The sequence below is a fragment of the Hippocampus guttulatus genome, chromosome 23 (genome assembly GCF_054856545.1).
Source record: "Hippocampus guttulatus isolate MCC_2025c chromosome 23, RoL_Hgut_1.0, whole genome shotgun sequence".
Lineage (NCBI taxonomy): Eukaryota > Metazoa > Chordata > Actinopteri > Syngnathiformes > Syngnathidae > Hippocampus > Hippocampus guttulatus.
Genome location: NC_141283.1, coordinates 3126319 through 3140901, shown reverse-complemented (window position 1 = coordinate 3140901; position 14583 = coordinate 3126319). Strand labels below are relative to the sequence as shown.

At 47.5% G+C, this 14583-nt stretch overlaps 1 protein-coding gene and 1 long non-coding RNA gene across 3 annotated transcripts; one reads left to right on the top strand and one right to left on the bottom strand.

Moving 5' to 3' along the window:
* Nucleotides 1-469: 469 nt before the first annotated feature.
* On the bottom strand, nucleotides 470-1455 carry LOC147185731 (uncharacterized). Its single transcript, XR_015099431.1, has 3 exons — nucleotides 1085-1455; nucleotides 957-992; nucleotides 470-709 (listed from the first exon to the last, which is right to left on the bottom strand). It is a non-coding gene; the product is annotated as an uncharacterized LOC147185731 (long non-coding RNA).
* LOC147185730 (tripartite motif-containing protein 67-like) lies at nucleotides 1273-14335 on the top strand. Of its 2 annotated transcripts, XM_086104028.1 has the most exons (12): nucleotides 1307-2149; nucleotides 6244-6339; nucleotides 7419-7541; nucleotides 8966-9076; nucleotides 9754-9907; nucleotides 10224-10310; nucleotides 11486-11649; nucleotides 11799-11937; nucleotides 12702-12826; nucleotides 13045-13223; nucleotides 13316-13478; nucleotides 13637-14335. In XM_086104028.1, exons 1-12 carry the CDS (start codon nucleotides 1328-1330, stop codon nucleotides 13682-13684), a joined length of 2211 nt encoding a protein of 736 aa, XP_085960154.1. In that variant the 5' UTR covers nucleotides 1307-1327; the 3' UTR covers nucleotides 13685-14335. The 2 variants fall into 2 exon arrangements, with proteins under 2 accessions (XP_085960153.1, XP_085960154.1); XM_086104027.1 differs by lacking the exon at nucleotides 10224-10310 and having other exon boundaries at nucleotides 1273-2149.
* The last annotated feature ends 248 nt before the right edge of the window (nucleotides 14336-14583 follow it).

Below are 14583 nucleotides of genomic sequence, written 5' to 3'. Positions count from 1 at the left end.
TTGATGGACAATGTCTGCTAGTGGTGTATACGATATCAAAGAATATTCTTGCATCATGTGACAGATACAAAACTAGTATAACAGTTAGCATTTAAATGTGCATTGATACCTTTTCATATCCGTCTTTTGTATTGTTGTTATGTTCAATAAACAACAACAATACAAAAGACGGATATGAAAAGGTATCAATGCACATTTAAATGCTAACTGCTATACTAGTTTTGAACCCATGCACACGGTAATAATATCTTTTACAATATATTTGGGAATTTATACACTGCACCATCATCCTTATTTTTTTCCTCAAAACATCTAAAATCGATGTGTTTCTTACTATCATCAAATACCCCGCATTTGATCACTACCCTGATTCTAATTGCCAGCACTGTGACCCATTTGTGGCAGCGTCAACACATCAAAAGCCAAAATGACCTTTCCCCTCCGCGAATGACTGCACAAGTGTGTCAAATGTACTCCTTGCGCGGCTAATTTTAGTCTCCTACTCACCGCACACGATTCCCGCCTCGTTATGATCACTTACGCTGAGGGAAATCTGCGCCAGGAGCAAATCGGACCACGCTCGAGTGGAGGAATTCATTCCGGGGGATTACTCATGTGTTGCTTTCACATGCCTCACTTGACACAAAAAGCCAGCACGAGAGTTGTAACAGAAGAGTCAGAATTTTCTTTCTTGCAGCATGCTGAGAACCTGCAGTCAGATATACAGTATAGATGACATCAGCATCTGGTTTGTGGTATGAAATAGGGACACGGTATCAGGTGTTAAACTTCACAGGTAGTCATGTAAAAATTGGAGTAGTGATTGGATAATTGCTTCCTGGGTGGACTGTAAACCACACCTAGTATAAGATAAGATATCCTTTATTGCAACTGCATCTGAATTTTGGGCTGTTATGCTGCCGCTTCCCCTGTAGCTTCGCGGAGTTGATAAATACCTGTATAAGATTTTCCATCTCCAAGTGCAGGAACCTCTGCAGAAAAAAAAAAATTGTTGCCGTTTATGCAGAACAGCGACATGGTTTTTCCATTCATAAAGGGCTGACCTCATTTTTTTTTTACTCACGTCTGATTTTGTAGGATTTCAAATGTGAAATAATCTTCAGGTAACACCTCAGAAGACAGAAACCCGCTCTGTGTTCTTTTCAGTGTGGTTTCTCCTGTCGTGTGTTCAAATCCTGCAGCCATCCATCAACGTCTGCTCAAGCAAGACCCTCCCCCTCGCTGGCTGCGCGCGCATGCGCACGACCCGCCTGCCAGAGAGCTGTCCGCAGACGTTCGGTGCTGGAAGTCTTTGGAACAGGGCGCGATGGAGGAAGAACTGAAATGTCCGGTGTGCGGCTCCCTGTTCAAGGAACCGGTCCTGCTGCCCTGCTCCCACAACGTCTGCCTGCAGTGTGCGCGCAGTATCAGCGTTCACACGCCGGACGGGGAGCCCGCCGCGGCCGTGCAGCAGAGCCGCGCGTCGGCGGTCAGCTCGGACTACGACTACCTGGACGTGGACAAGATGAGCCTGTACAGCGAGACGGACAGCGGCTACGGCTCGTACACGCCGTGCCAGCTCAAATCGCCCAACGGCGTGCGGGTGTTCCCCGCCCCGCAGCACCCCCACCAGCAGCAGCGGCTGTGCTCGCTCACCTGCCCGCTTTGCCATCGCAGCGTCTCCCTGGACGAGCGAGGGCTGCGCGGCTTGCCTCGCAACCGGCTCCTGGAGGCCATCGTGACGCGGTACCGGCAGCACCGCGCCGCCTCCGCCTCCGCCGCCTCGGGGGCGGCCAAGTGTCAGCTGTGTGACCGCAACCCGGTGGACGCGGCGGTCATGTGCGAGCAATGTGACGTGTTTTACTGCAACGCCTGCCAGCAGCGGTGCCACCCGTCCCGCGGCCCGCTCGCCAAGCACCGTTTGGTCCCGCCGCCTCCTGCGCGGCCGGGCCAGGCGGCCTCCTGCGCGGCCGCGGGACAACCTCCGGCGACCGCGCGGAAGCCGGCGACGTGCGCGGAGCACGAAGCGGAGAACTTCGTCATGTACTGCTGCAACTGCCGGGCGCCCGTATGCGCAAAGTGCGCCGAGGAGGGACGGCACGCAAAACACGACGTCAAGCCCATCGCCCTCATGTGGAAGCAGCACAAGGTACGCCGCGTCGTCGTGCGGGAAAGGAATGGTGGTGCTCGGTTTACGATCGAGTTCCTACATGGGTGACGTAACCCAGATCTGTGCGAAAATCGGAACTTGCCGTCGTTTAAAATGACAGCCAATGACAAAAACAAAAAGGAAACTCGCCGTTCTGCAGTTTCCTCTTGAACTAAATCCTACCCATTAAGTAGAGCAGGGGTGAGCAACATCTAAAACAACCATATCTATCTATATAAATAGTTATGATGAACAACTACGTCTGCTTGCTAGCGAGCGACCAGTTTATGTTCACAGTCTGTTACCATGGCGACTTACCGAATTTCTCGAACCCGACTCTTTTCACCGGCTAACTCCGACATTTGTCTCAAGGTTACAGACCCTGTCAAGTGACGTTTTTTGAGTGTTTCAAAGAGTCTCTTGGTGTGGGCGCTTTAGAGCGCCTCGTTGTCGGCCGTGAGTGTGCGCAAGTCTAGCAGAGAAACACGAAAGAGCTTGTGGTGTTTGACATTCACGAGACATTTTTCATCTTTACAGTGATTCTTAAGTTAAAAGAGAGAGAGGGGGGGGGCTCACCTTCGGCGTTATGAGGACATAAAATTTTTGAATATGCAATATATTTTTTCTTTATCGTATCCATTTGTCACTTTTACCTTCCCTTCCCTAATGGTGTCTTTTTGTCTCTTCCTCATTTTGCGTCCCCCCTTCCCCCAAGTAGAGGCCCCTCATAAATGGACCGTAAAAATCCCATCAGGGGGACAGCGGGAGAGGGGTCGTCTCTAAGCATCACATGAATAAGATATGCTCATTTATACAACATCCAATCACGTCTTGGTAGCTCCACTGCATTTGGTCCGAATCCTACGTTTCAAAATTCCTATTTTTGTGTTTTTTTTCCTTGCCAAATAGTTCAAATAAAGCAAAATTCACGAATTGGTTCATAGTCAAGCTTCCACGATCAATAAAATCTCGAATTTTCCGAGGATAGATGTGTGGAAGTAAATCCACCACCTCAGGTTGTTACAAGATGCTGTTACCATGGTAACAAGAGCAGAAGTGTGCCCGGTAACGTTACAGATGGCAAGAGCCAAACAGGTCAGCCTTACTCGCCTTTTACCTCGGGGGGCAGCTCTCTCACGCGCACACTCCACTACTCTGTATGGACTTGAGTACCTTTCTTTGAGGCTACTGGCGTGGCGGCTTTAGAGCGCCTCGTTGTTAAGAGGGTGCAAGAGTAGTGTGGTGGTGGGGGATTACAGTACAATAACTCAAGGCAGTTCTGGCGGACTCGAGCGCTGAATGTAGGTTAATGTGCACTTCGTTGCACTTCCTTCCTCTCGCTCACAGCCTACACAGCAAACACTGTGTGTGAGTGTGTTTGTGTAAAAGCAACCCACCAAATATAGCCCAGCGTGTGTATGATTTATTTTGGGTAACTCTACGGCAGGCCTCGTGGAAGGATATGCCAGTAGTGGAACAATGAGCCGTGGGCGTTTCCATGGTTACGTGCCAGGCCGGAATTCGAGCTCCCTGAAAAGTACTTTGGAGTTCTACCGAGGGACTCGCATAGTGATCTGGAACTGGCGCTTTGCTTTGTGTGCGGATGTGGAGGCGCATTTCAAGAGGAGGACAAAAAAAAAAAAAAAAAAAAAAGCAGCGAAGGATTGCGAGTTGAGGGCAGATGAGAGGAGGACGAAGGGGCAGAGAGCAGATTGTTTTTGACCTTGCGCCTGCGTGCGACGCGCTAATGCCGTAACACAGCTGTCGCAGAGGAGGCAAAAAGCCACATGAAGTCGAAATTGCGGATTCGCTTTGACGGCTTCCAATTAGCATCTGGATTTGTATTCTGGAAAATTGACTTTTGAATGACCGTATACAATGCGTTGCATCTCGAGAGTGATGGAATGCAGTAAATAAAATTGTCCGTTTTGAACAAAACAGGCTGACATAATTTGAGCCGTGTCCACTCACTCAAACGGAAAGCAGAATAGCAGCACAAACATGCAAATGAGGTGAAATAAAAGTGGCACGGGTGAGGGTCGTAAATGCACCCCCCTCCTCCTTTGCCGATTCCTCCAGCAGTCCTTTTGACATTAAGGTCAAGCATTTGGGAAGGGCGTCGACAGCCTTTTGAACTCCTCCCCGTGGTCATCCATTTCGGCTCGAGGATAACCCCTGACACCTTTCCACTACTACCCGGACTGTGCTTCAAGTTCCGTAGAGCATGAAGCACTGCCGATGTACAACAACTTCATCTGTGCTGGTCCACATGAGAAGATGATTGGACGTGACTGAAAGGTCAAAAAAAAGGGGGGCGGGTTTAAAAAAAAAAGTGCAACTCGGTTGAATAAATCAAACACACCCCACATTGGGGCAAACACGATGACGACAATCGAGGGAAAGCCCCTCATCATCCGTCATTTCGCTCGTTAGCAAAGCCTTGGCGCGCAAGCCGGCGCGGGGCCCCGACAGCTTGGTGGGCCAGATGGTCTCCACGGCGACGAGCGCTGCCTGCCGAAGGGTGCACTTGATTTGTGACTCATCAAGTCATCCCGGCGCGCACGGAGGGAGGGAGCCTACCCTATAATGCGTGTGCGTGGTCGGATGCGGGATTATCGACGCGGCGCATTAAGGGCGTACGTAAGGAGGGGCCCGATGATGAATAAAACATGAAAACCATACATGTGATGACTTGAGTCCCTCTCCGAGGAAGCAGTTAATGCTAATGAGTTTTGAAAATCCGTCGCTAGCATCGACTGGCTGCGTATGGCGTGGAAGTATGTACAGTGGACAGGGATCAGGCAGGCCGGCGAATAGCAAAAAATAAAAAAATCATCATTGTATAATTGACACCTATTATGAATGGGGAATTAATATGTATATATATATATATATATATATATATATATATATATACACACACACACACACACACACACACACACACACGCACACACATACCGTATTGGCCCGAATATAAGACGGCCCTGATTATAAGACGACCCCCTCTTTTTCAAGACTCAAGTTTGAAAAAATACTTTTTGAACACCAAATTAATTTTTATCCAGAAAATAATTAGAGTACATCTGAAACAAATTATTCTAACAATATATTTGAGAGGAAAAAGCATGTTATTTTGCCTCATTCAAATCTTAATATCTGAACATTTAAATATGTAAACTCAAGTGCAATCACATTTGTAAATTTAATGGCTTCTGGTTTTTGAAATGTAAATTGCATCATAACTTCTCCTCAGCTGCCGGTTAACCTGGCCGATCTTCGACCCACTTTTCTCCAGCTTGTCGCTACGTCTCTCTGTTATTTCTTCTTTTTTCTTTCTTACCGCTATTTTATATTTTTCTTCTTTGTGCTACCGCTATTTTAATTTGTTCTTCTTCGTAACAGGGGTTGGCTTTAGCCTGGGAGTCAAATTCAGCATTCGCTTCAATGGTATCCGGCGCCATCTAGCGTCGTGAATGGGTATAATGTCTAGACCCTTGATATAAGACGACCCCCACTTTTTCAGTCTTATTTCAATGCAAAAAACACCGTCTTATATTCGGGCCAATACGGTACTTGTCATCATTTAGTCAGCCGATGTAAAGGGGTGACTTTGCTGTTGTTTGCTGCCATGGTGTGTGCCACACTAAACATGCACCAGAGGAAGCAAAGGAAAGAGTTGTCCCAGGAGATTAGAAAGAAAATTATAGACCATTTTTACCCACGTGTGTCAATTATATAATTGCCAAAGAGATGTTCTGACATGTTTTAGGTCATATTTTTGCCTTGGCTGATTTTGCGCAACTGGTTTTGCATGTGTGTCGACGATGTGTGCCTGGTGATAAAGCGCAATCAAAGTCGAGCATCAAGTGGTTTTTACGCTTCTTTTGTGTGGGGGTGTGTTTTGAGTGGAGGAAGAGGGAGCAGGTGGATCATGTGGGTGGCGCCACGGCGGACTTGATTTATCACGTATGTGGGCATGTTTCCCTTTGTCCTGTCTTTTTTTCAATGAGAGGCTCGAACCCCCCCCCCCCCCAAAAAAAGACGCAGCTCGACGTCTGTCCCGCTATCCATCCATTTTTTTTTTCTTGCAGTGTCAACTCTCGCAGGCCCTCAACGGCGTCTCGGACAAAGCCAAAGACGCAAAAGAATTTCTGGTTCAACTCAAAAACATGCTGCAGCAGATCCAGGTAAGGATGCAATAAGATGTCTTTTTTTTGGGGGGGGGGGGGGGGGAGTATTTATGCAACCATATTTTTTTTACTCATTCAGTAGGAGCCAATTCTGGACCAAGTCTGAAAAGACGTTTAAAAACGTCTTTGGGAGTGAATGAGTGAATAATTGTGCTAGCAATGCACTCGCGCCGCAGCAGAGCGAACACGCTGACCTTGCTGTCGTCGCCCGAGGAGTGGCGAGGCCAGCGTGAAATCAGCGAGGCGTGAAAAGTGCACGTCCTGTTTTGTCCGCGCAACATTTGCAATTTTCGTCTGTTGAATTCAACCAAGTCACGTGGCGGATTAAAACGAGTCATCTCAAGGTTAATTAGTCCCTTTTTTTTTGGGGGGGGGGGGGGGGGGACGTTTAATCCGCTTTTTACTCAATTTTTGTATGACGACAAGCACCTGCATTACGACTGGTGGAAGGAGGATTAAAATGTGTTACGTAATAACAGCATTGTGCCATCAATTAAAATAAAGGAGATTCTTTCAATAAAGAGCTTTTTTTAATATATTCCCAAATATGCATCTTCCCTTTAGATAGTCCACTGGTGTGGCTGCTTTAGAGCACCCTCGTTGTTGGCCCCGAGTGCGCACGCATCACACGAAGAAAGATGGAAAAGTGAGGAGCCGGGATTTTATTTCATTTTTTTTTAAGTCCAACAGCTGGTGTTTGGACCGGGGCTTTAGGCTGCCGTGGGCGCTTTAGAGTGCCTCGTTATCGGCTGTGAGCGTGCGCGCGTCACACAGAGAAAGATGGAAGAAAGATTTGAAGGGGACGGGGGGGCACCTACACTGTGAAAAATATGTGGCCACTTGAGAGCGCCTCGTTGTTGATCCTGAGTGCAGAAAACCAGACACCACAATACATACAAAAGCTACCCACACTAACCCTCTCATCAAATTCATTTGATGTATTTTTTTTCATAAATGTGTCTCAGAATTTGGGTTGACAGTCAAGTTACAAAAAGCCAAAAAGAAGAGCCCTTTGTTTTTTTTCTTAAATGTCGCTTTGGATTAGGATGTCTAAACGTTGCTTTTGTGTGACACAGGAGAACGGCGTGGAGTTCGAGGCTTGCCTGGTGGCTCAGTGTGACTCGCTGATCGAGGCGCTGACCCGACAGAAAGCCAAACTCCTGACAAAAGTCACCAAGGAGAAGGAATACAAGCTGAAGGTAAGGTTTTTTTCTATCATTTGTCACAAACGGTATTCAAAATCAATAGCTTTCCGTCCGCAAGCAAAGACGATTGATCCACGACAGTCGGGAGGGAAAGCGATAAAATAAACACTGCAATTTGATAGCACGTCCATTTGACCGGATGCGAGGTAGGCACAAATCGATATTTAGGTCGCGTCAGTGACCGACTCACTGCATGGCTCAAGTGCGGCTTTTTTACATGCCGCCGGCCATTCATGCATTCATCTTTTCTATTCTACTTTCTGTAAACCACAGCTACACATAATTTGCTCAAACCAGACATAAGCAAAACTCTGTTCTTGATCGTCGACTCAAAAGCTGTGCTGATCTCAAATCCAAAGCAATGCAATGTCGGCATCGACTGGAATTTTGTAGTCTGTGAAGTGCCCTACAAACCTGAATTTCACAGACAAGCTGGGCGAGACCCCCATCCACGCTCAACCGGTGAAAAATGTACAAAAGGTCAAACAAAATTTGAAGACAGGTGACTGACAACAGCAATTTGCTCACGCACGAATCTAAAAAAGCAGTTAAACAAACCAAAAAAAAAAAAAAAAAAAAAAACTTTCTTTCATAAAACAGGGTCAGAATTCTGCACAGTCTGGTTGTTTATTTAATTTTGTCAGTCCAGAACAACCGATTCTTCCCTGTCAAAAGCGTCCAGCTGTTCTTTTCGCACTTCAGCCTGACACAACTCCCACTAAAATCTCTCCACAGAACCGCCTCGCCACCAAACTTGCATCTGCGCTTCAGCGTTACATAACGACAACCCTTCCAGGCTGGAAAGTCTATTCTCATTGGATTATCTTTTGTCCCCCCCCCCCCCCACTTCCCCCAACAACATGCTCAAGTCGACTTTGATCCCTTTAAAGCAACGCGTTCGTCTCTCAAACCCTCACCAAATTATTTTGCCGTGATCAAATTTCTAATTGGAGTTCCGTTTGAAAAGGCACCGTACGATTGCCTCGGAGCTCTTTCACGGCGCTCACAATTGTCCCGCTGACAGGTGAATAATCAAGCGTGATCCCATTAGCCGTCAAATTAACGCCCGTGACGGCGGCTAATTAACATCGCTTCTCATTTTCAGACCACGCTCGTTAATGCGGCCATGAAATGAGAAGGACTCTCAAAGATAGCTTTTTTATTTTTTTTTTTTAATTCTTTCTAGCTGAAAGATAACAGAAAAATCAAAAGCTTTGTCTTACTCGTGTACAAGTGGATCAATTTGCTCAACCGCGCTGTCTTTACAAGAGCGCCGCTAACCTTCACAAATTAGCCTCAAAGCACGCCTTAACATCCTCTGACACCGAGTAGGATTTCCCATTCGATATGCAGAAACAGGCTTGCTTTTCTACCTCTCTCAACTCCTTGCTGGCTACACTTCCATTGTCGTCCATCAGGTGGCGCGCGACCAGATCACCCACTGCACCATGAAGCTGCGGCAGACCACGGGCATGATGGAGTACTGCCTGGAGGTCCTCAAGGAGAACGACCCCAGTGGCTTCCTCCAGGTAAGACGAATGGCCCGGATAGCAAAAAGAAAAAAAAACTGCATTCGACTGTAAATGACTCAGTAACTGCAATAATATTTGTCTTTTTTTGCCGAGGATAAAGAATATGCGCATTGGTATATTGTCTGTCTTCGACAGTGTTTTGGAGTTTTAGCTAGAGCCTAACGGTTATGCTAACACTGATTGCTAGTCACAAGGGTTCTTACCCTATTTTCCGCACTATGGAGTATAAGGCGCACCTTCAATGAATGGCCTTTTGAAACGGTTTTCATACATACGGCGCACCGCATTATAAGGCGCATAGAATAGAAGCTACAATAGTGGTTGTGGTATGCATCCACTAGTTGGAGCTACGCAAAATAGAATACAATATAATACAGCTTTATTTATATGGAGACCTGGCTGCGGTTGCGTTATGCATCCACTAGATGGAGCTACATAAAATAGAATACAATACAATACAGCTTTATTTATATCGAGCCTTCACAACCGCTGCTCTAACAAAGCTTTACAGAACATTTACGTCCAAAAAAATCTGAATAGTGATCCACACATAAGGAGCATCGGATTATAAGGCGCACCGTCGGATTTTGAGAAATTTGAATACATTTAGGGGCGCCTTACAGTGTTCATCTTGATTGTCGGCGCTTGTTGACGCCCCCCCCCCCCACCCCCAGATTTCGGACGCTCTGATCAAGCGTGTGGCATCGTCACAGGACCAGTGGGTCAAAGGCAACCTGGAGGCCAAGGTGGGCCCCGAGTTTCAGCTCACGCTCAACACCGACACGCTCCTGCAGACCATCCTGCAGCTGGATTTCTGCCAGGGCAAAGGTACACAAACAGAATCCGCGTGGCTCTTTAAATATTTCTTCCTTCAGACCGTTTCTGTACGACTACAAGTAGAAGAATGAGGAGCGAGCATTGTTTGGCAGCCTTTGTGACGCACCGCCATATTCAAAGTGACTGATCGCGTTCTCCCCGTCAACCGCCAGATCCCAAGATTCAATTTAAGGCTGCCTGTTCGAATCACGCTCGGAATGATTCATTTTTTGGGATGACCGCGCGTTGCATTCTGAACATTTCCGGGACTTGTACGTCAGACGTTTTGACGCTAGTGTGTGCATTATCCTCAAAATGGTATTTCCAGACGTGCAGGACGGCCCCTTATTGAAACAAAAGCAGCGGCAGGCAGCGGACAGTGCTGAAGCTGATGCCGACGCACAAAGTCCAGGAGGTATTATTTCCACAGAGTTGTCATCCCCTACCTCCTTTCCCGCCACCCCCACACCTCCCTAAGCACTCCCGGTCTAGCCTGGTTGGAAATTCGTTTTCCCGTCCCCGACACCCACTCACGCATGGTTTGTTCTTTTCACGCAAAAAAAAAAAAATAACCCTGGGGTTGGCACTTCCCTCCTCTGGAACGCAGCGAAAAGAACCGTCAGCACAGAAATTTATAGCCTCGAGTGGTAGTCTGTTTCGCTTTTAAATACAAATTGGAAGAAATGTGTAAGCCCCGCCCCCAAATCCAAAAATGCCGTGGGAGAGAAGAAACAGAACCAGCATGGCTATAAATGCAAATATGATATCTTCATATAATGAATCTCGACGTGCTTATTGTTTGTCTTGACTGCTGCCTTCCCTCTCCTTTCAAGAAAAAAAATATTTTTAGAAAATGGTAATTATGTTCAGCACTCCCCGAAGGATACGTGGGAGGGAAAAAAAAAGGATATTTTTAGATTATTTTCTTTGAAGTTTGGATGTGTTTTGCCACTTCATTGTGGATACGGTGACGAATGGTATCTGATTTTTAATCCAATGTTGATTACCGCAGAGGGGTGTTTGATACCGCTTTTGTTTGTTCACTTCCACGCACTCACTAATTAGCGATACCGCGAGTACTTTCGATACATCAAATTTCCGATAACATAGTAAACAGATGATGGTGAACAAAGCCCTTTGTTTGTTTCTTAAAGAAGAGAGCATCGCGCCAACTACGAACTTGATACCTTGAAATCAAACCGATATTGGCCCGATATCACAGTAATTGGTATCGGTCCTCGCCGAAAGAAGATTATAGAATATGGTAAGAATATGATTTTGCAAGTTCCTCCGTGGTTCACACCTCTGGTATATATTCCATTTGTAAAACAAACAAAAAAAAGAATACATTTTTTTTTTTAATCTATTGGCCATATCGGCGTGAAAAATCACGTTTGTGTTCCTCCTCCGCTCATTCCCGATTTGTTTGCCCTATGAATCGACCCAACTTGATTCCTCACAGCAATGTTCGCAATCCTCCAGAGCTTCCTCGTTTACGCCACCCAAATACACCGGATCAGCCCGTTTGTCTTTGAACCGGAAATGCAATGAGATACCAACCGATTATTCGGCTTCCCCCCACCCTCCCAGTGGAGTCGGGACCCTTGGTGCCGCCGGCTCCCCTCCTGCAGCTGGAGAAGTGCTGCAGCGGCAACAACAGCGCCACCCTGGCTTGGAGGGTCGCCGGGCCCCAAGCGGCGCCCATCGAGGGCTACATTCTGGAGCTGGACGACGGCAACGGGGGGCAGTACAGGGTTGGTGACGCGCTCATTCAGAGGACACGCTCAGTTGATTTTTTATTTTTTTTTTGCTCATCTATTCATTTTTCATGAAATAAAAATCTTACACATGAAGATGTTCTATTCTTGTGACGTTCGGCTTTATGAAGCGTTTGATTGCACAGGAGGTGTACGTGGGGAAGGAGACGGTGTGCACAGTGGACGGCCTCCACTTCAACAGCGTGTACAACACCAGAGTGAAGGCCTACAACGCCGTCGGCGTGGGGCCCTACAGCAAGACCGTGGTGCTCAAGACCTCCGACGGTACCCAAGTTGGAGCTAACTACCTTCGACTACACTTTTCATAACACCCATCCCCCCAAAAAAATAAAAATGGCGGATCAATCAGTGCTTTTTCGAGCGGATGAGAAAAAAAACGCAATCATTTATGGCAGACGAACCGATTCCGACCACGGATGGCGTCTTTTCACACCAAAAACTGAAAACCACCGTTGCCATCAAGCCGCCAGATTTTGCCTTCATATAAAAGTGGGTTGTTTTTAGCAGGTTTTTACCTGGCATGTGTTTCACCGAAAACATGCCCGTTTTCAAATCTAAAAATTGCAGACTATTTATTTTTGAACTAAATTTGACTTAAGACTCAACAGAGCAGCAATAAGCTCTATCAAATTGGGTTTTTGTTGGCTGCTGAGCCCGGACGCATCCCAATTGCTTTTCTCTCCGAGAAAGGATGACGACACACACAAAAAAAAAAAAAAATCGAGGAAGCTGTTATCAGTTGCAAAAAAAAAATAATAATTGCGGCCATTATTTGTGTGCTCGGGCTCATTTACTGGGCACTTGCCAGATGACAACGGCACATTCGATTTCTTGAAGACACCAAACGTGTCTCTGACGTTACCGCCCGCAGTCCCAAATGTTCCGCCAGACAGGCTTCGTTGACTCACGACAGGCGCCAGACTCGGATTGTCACTCCTCCGCGCTTTCTTGTCCCCTTTCGGCCAAAAGTAAACACGACGCCGGGTGACTCACCGCCCGCTGAATCACGACTACGTCTTCCTCCACAGTGGCTTGTTTCGCCTTTGACCCCACCTCGGCTCACCGCGACATTGTCCTGACCAACGAGAACCAGACGGTGTCGTGTAACAGCTACGACGACCGCGTGGTGCTCGGGACCGCCGCCTTCTCCAAGGTGAGGTTTTTAACCTCCCCCTGAGGAGGGTTAGGAGTTCATTGCAGTTAAGGAGCAGTTTATACAAATTGAAGTAGCTTATTGGAGTTGTGGTGCATGGATTCAGAACTGTACGGCGAATGCTGTTAATTGAGTTGACTTCTTTAATTCTTGGGCCTTGGCGGAGGTCGACACACATTGTCCTCGAGAGGAAATCATGTCGCCCGCTTTGATGTTAGGGCATCCACTACTGGGAGGTGTGCATTGATCGCTACGACAACCACCCAGACCCCGCGTTTGGCATCGCCCGCATCAACACGGTCAAGGACATGATGCTGGGCAAGGATGACAAAGCCTGGGCCATGTATGTGGACAACAACCGCTCCTGGTTCATGCACAACAACTCGCACACCAACAGGTATGGACCGGATCCATCCGCGGGTGTTCCGACCAAAACTACAGGACCGGCGCGAGACCCTCAAGGGATTCACGCTTGGCTCTTTTGTGCAGGGCGGAGGGTGGCATCACTAAGGGCTCGGCGGTGGGCATCCTCCTGGATCTGACCAAGCACACCCTGACATTCTTCATCAACAAGGAACAACACGGACCGACGGCCTTCGAGAACCTGGACGGCGTCTTTGTACCCGCCGTCAGCCTCAACAGAAATGTCCAGGTGGCCCCTCTTTGAAATTAATTAGCGATATTCAAACCCCGAAGCCAGTTTTACTTAGCGCTGTAAAATCCGGGAGGTGCGTAGGTCATCAGTCAACCCGCGAAAAAGCCACAGAAAGTATGGGTGAGTTACTCATTTACTTGTCCGTCTCCTTCTAGGTGACCTTAGTGACGGGCCTGGAGGTGCCGAGGGACCTCAAACAGTAGACGACGCCTCCGCTGATGGCCCCCCCCACACGCCAACGATGTCGACGGTGCGGTCGTCGCGAGGTTTTCCCGACGCGTCTGCGTCATCGTCTCTCATAGATTATTGTCGATGTAACTTCAAGTTTGTGCTAAGTCAGCCACACCTTGACGCGGACGGTTTCCTTGCACTCGTCGGAAGGCCGCGCGCACAATTAAGCAGACTGCAGGGCTACGGTTTTTTTTTTTGGGGGGGGGGGGGGGGTCTTTTTGCATCCAGATCCGACAACGCGGTGCCTTGCGCAGGCAAACATACGAGAAAAGCATTTTAAAGGTGACGGCGGCGAAGGCTTTTGTCAGCATTCAATCAGCGACTCGCGTTGTCGCCGCCATAAAATATTCACGGGCTCCACTGGGGCTGCGCTGTCACTTTTGTCTTCGTGAGGCCGTTTGTGTCATTTTCCTGCCCCGTGATGACAAATCACAACCTTTATTTTCGATTTCGTCAACTACGACAACGCTTGCTGTGTCAGAGATCTCTCAAACTGCTCAGTTGGAAATTCTGAGAAACTGGATGAGAGCATTGAAGAAGCTTTGCATCGGCTTGAGCACACTACTCGATGAGATGTAAGGGGGGACGAGCGTCTTTCTCCCTCAAACAGCATCAGTGATATGTCTGCGAGGGGGTTGGGGGGGGGGGGTGAAGCAGACCTATTTCCCAAGACAAAAACTGAATATTTAATATACAACGCTGATATTTTTTTTTTTGGTCACCTCGTGGTCATTTTATAGCACACTCTCTGCAGCGTTGCCTTGAATCGATCAAAAAAAAAAAAAGATCACTGTGACACGAAAGAGAACACTGAGCCACTTTGCTATCACCCGCAACAAGTTTTCTTCTCATTGAACCGAATTGTTTCGAG

What these genes read in the sequence shown, in the direction of transcription:
- LOC147185730 (XM_086104028.1), top strand. Translation starts at nt 1,328, where the DNA reads ATGGAGGAAGAACTGAAATGTCCGGTGTGCGGCTCCCTGTTCAAGGAA. An exon ending in ACATGCTGCAGCAGATCCAG is followed by an intron (nt 6,340 to 7,418) that starts GTAAGGATGCAA and finishes TGTGTGACACAG; the next exon opens with GAGAACGGCGTGGAGTTCGA. An exon ending in GCAACGGGGGGCAGTACAGG is followed by an intron (nt 11,650 to 11,798) that starts GTTGGTGACGCG and finishes TTGATTGCACAG; the next exon opens with GAGGTGTACGTGGGGAAGGA.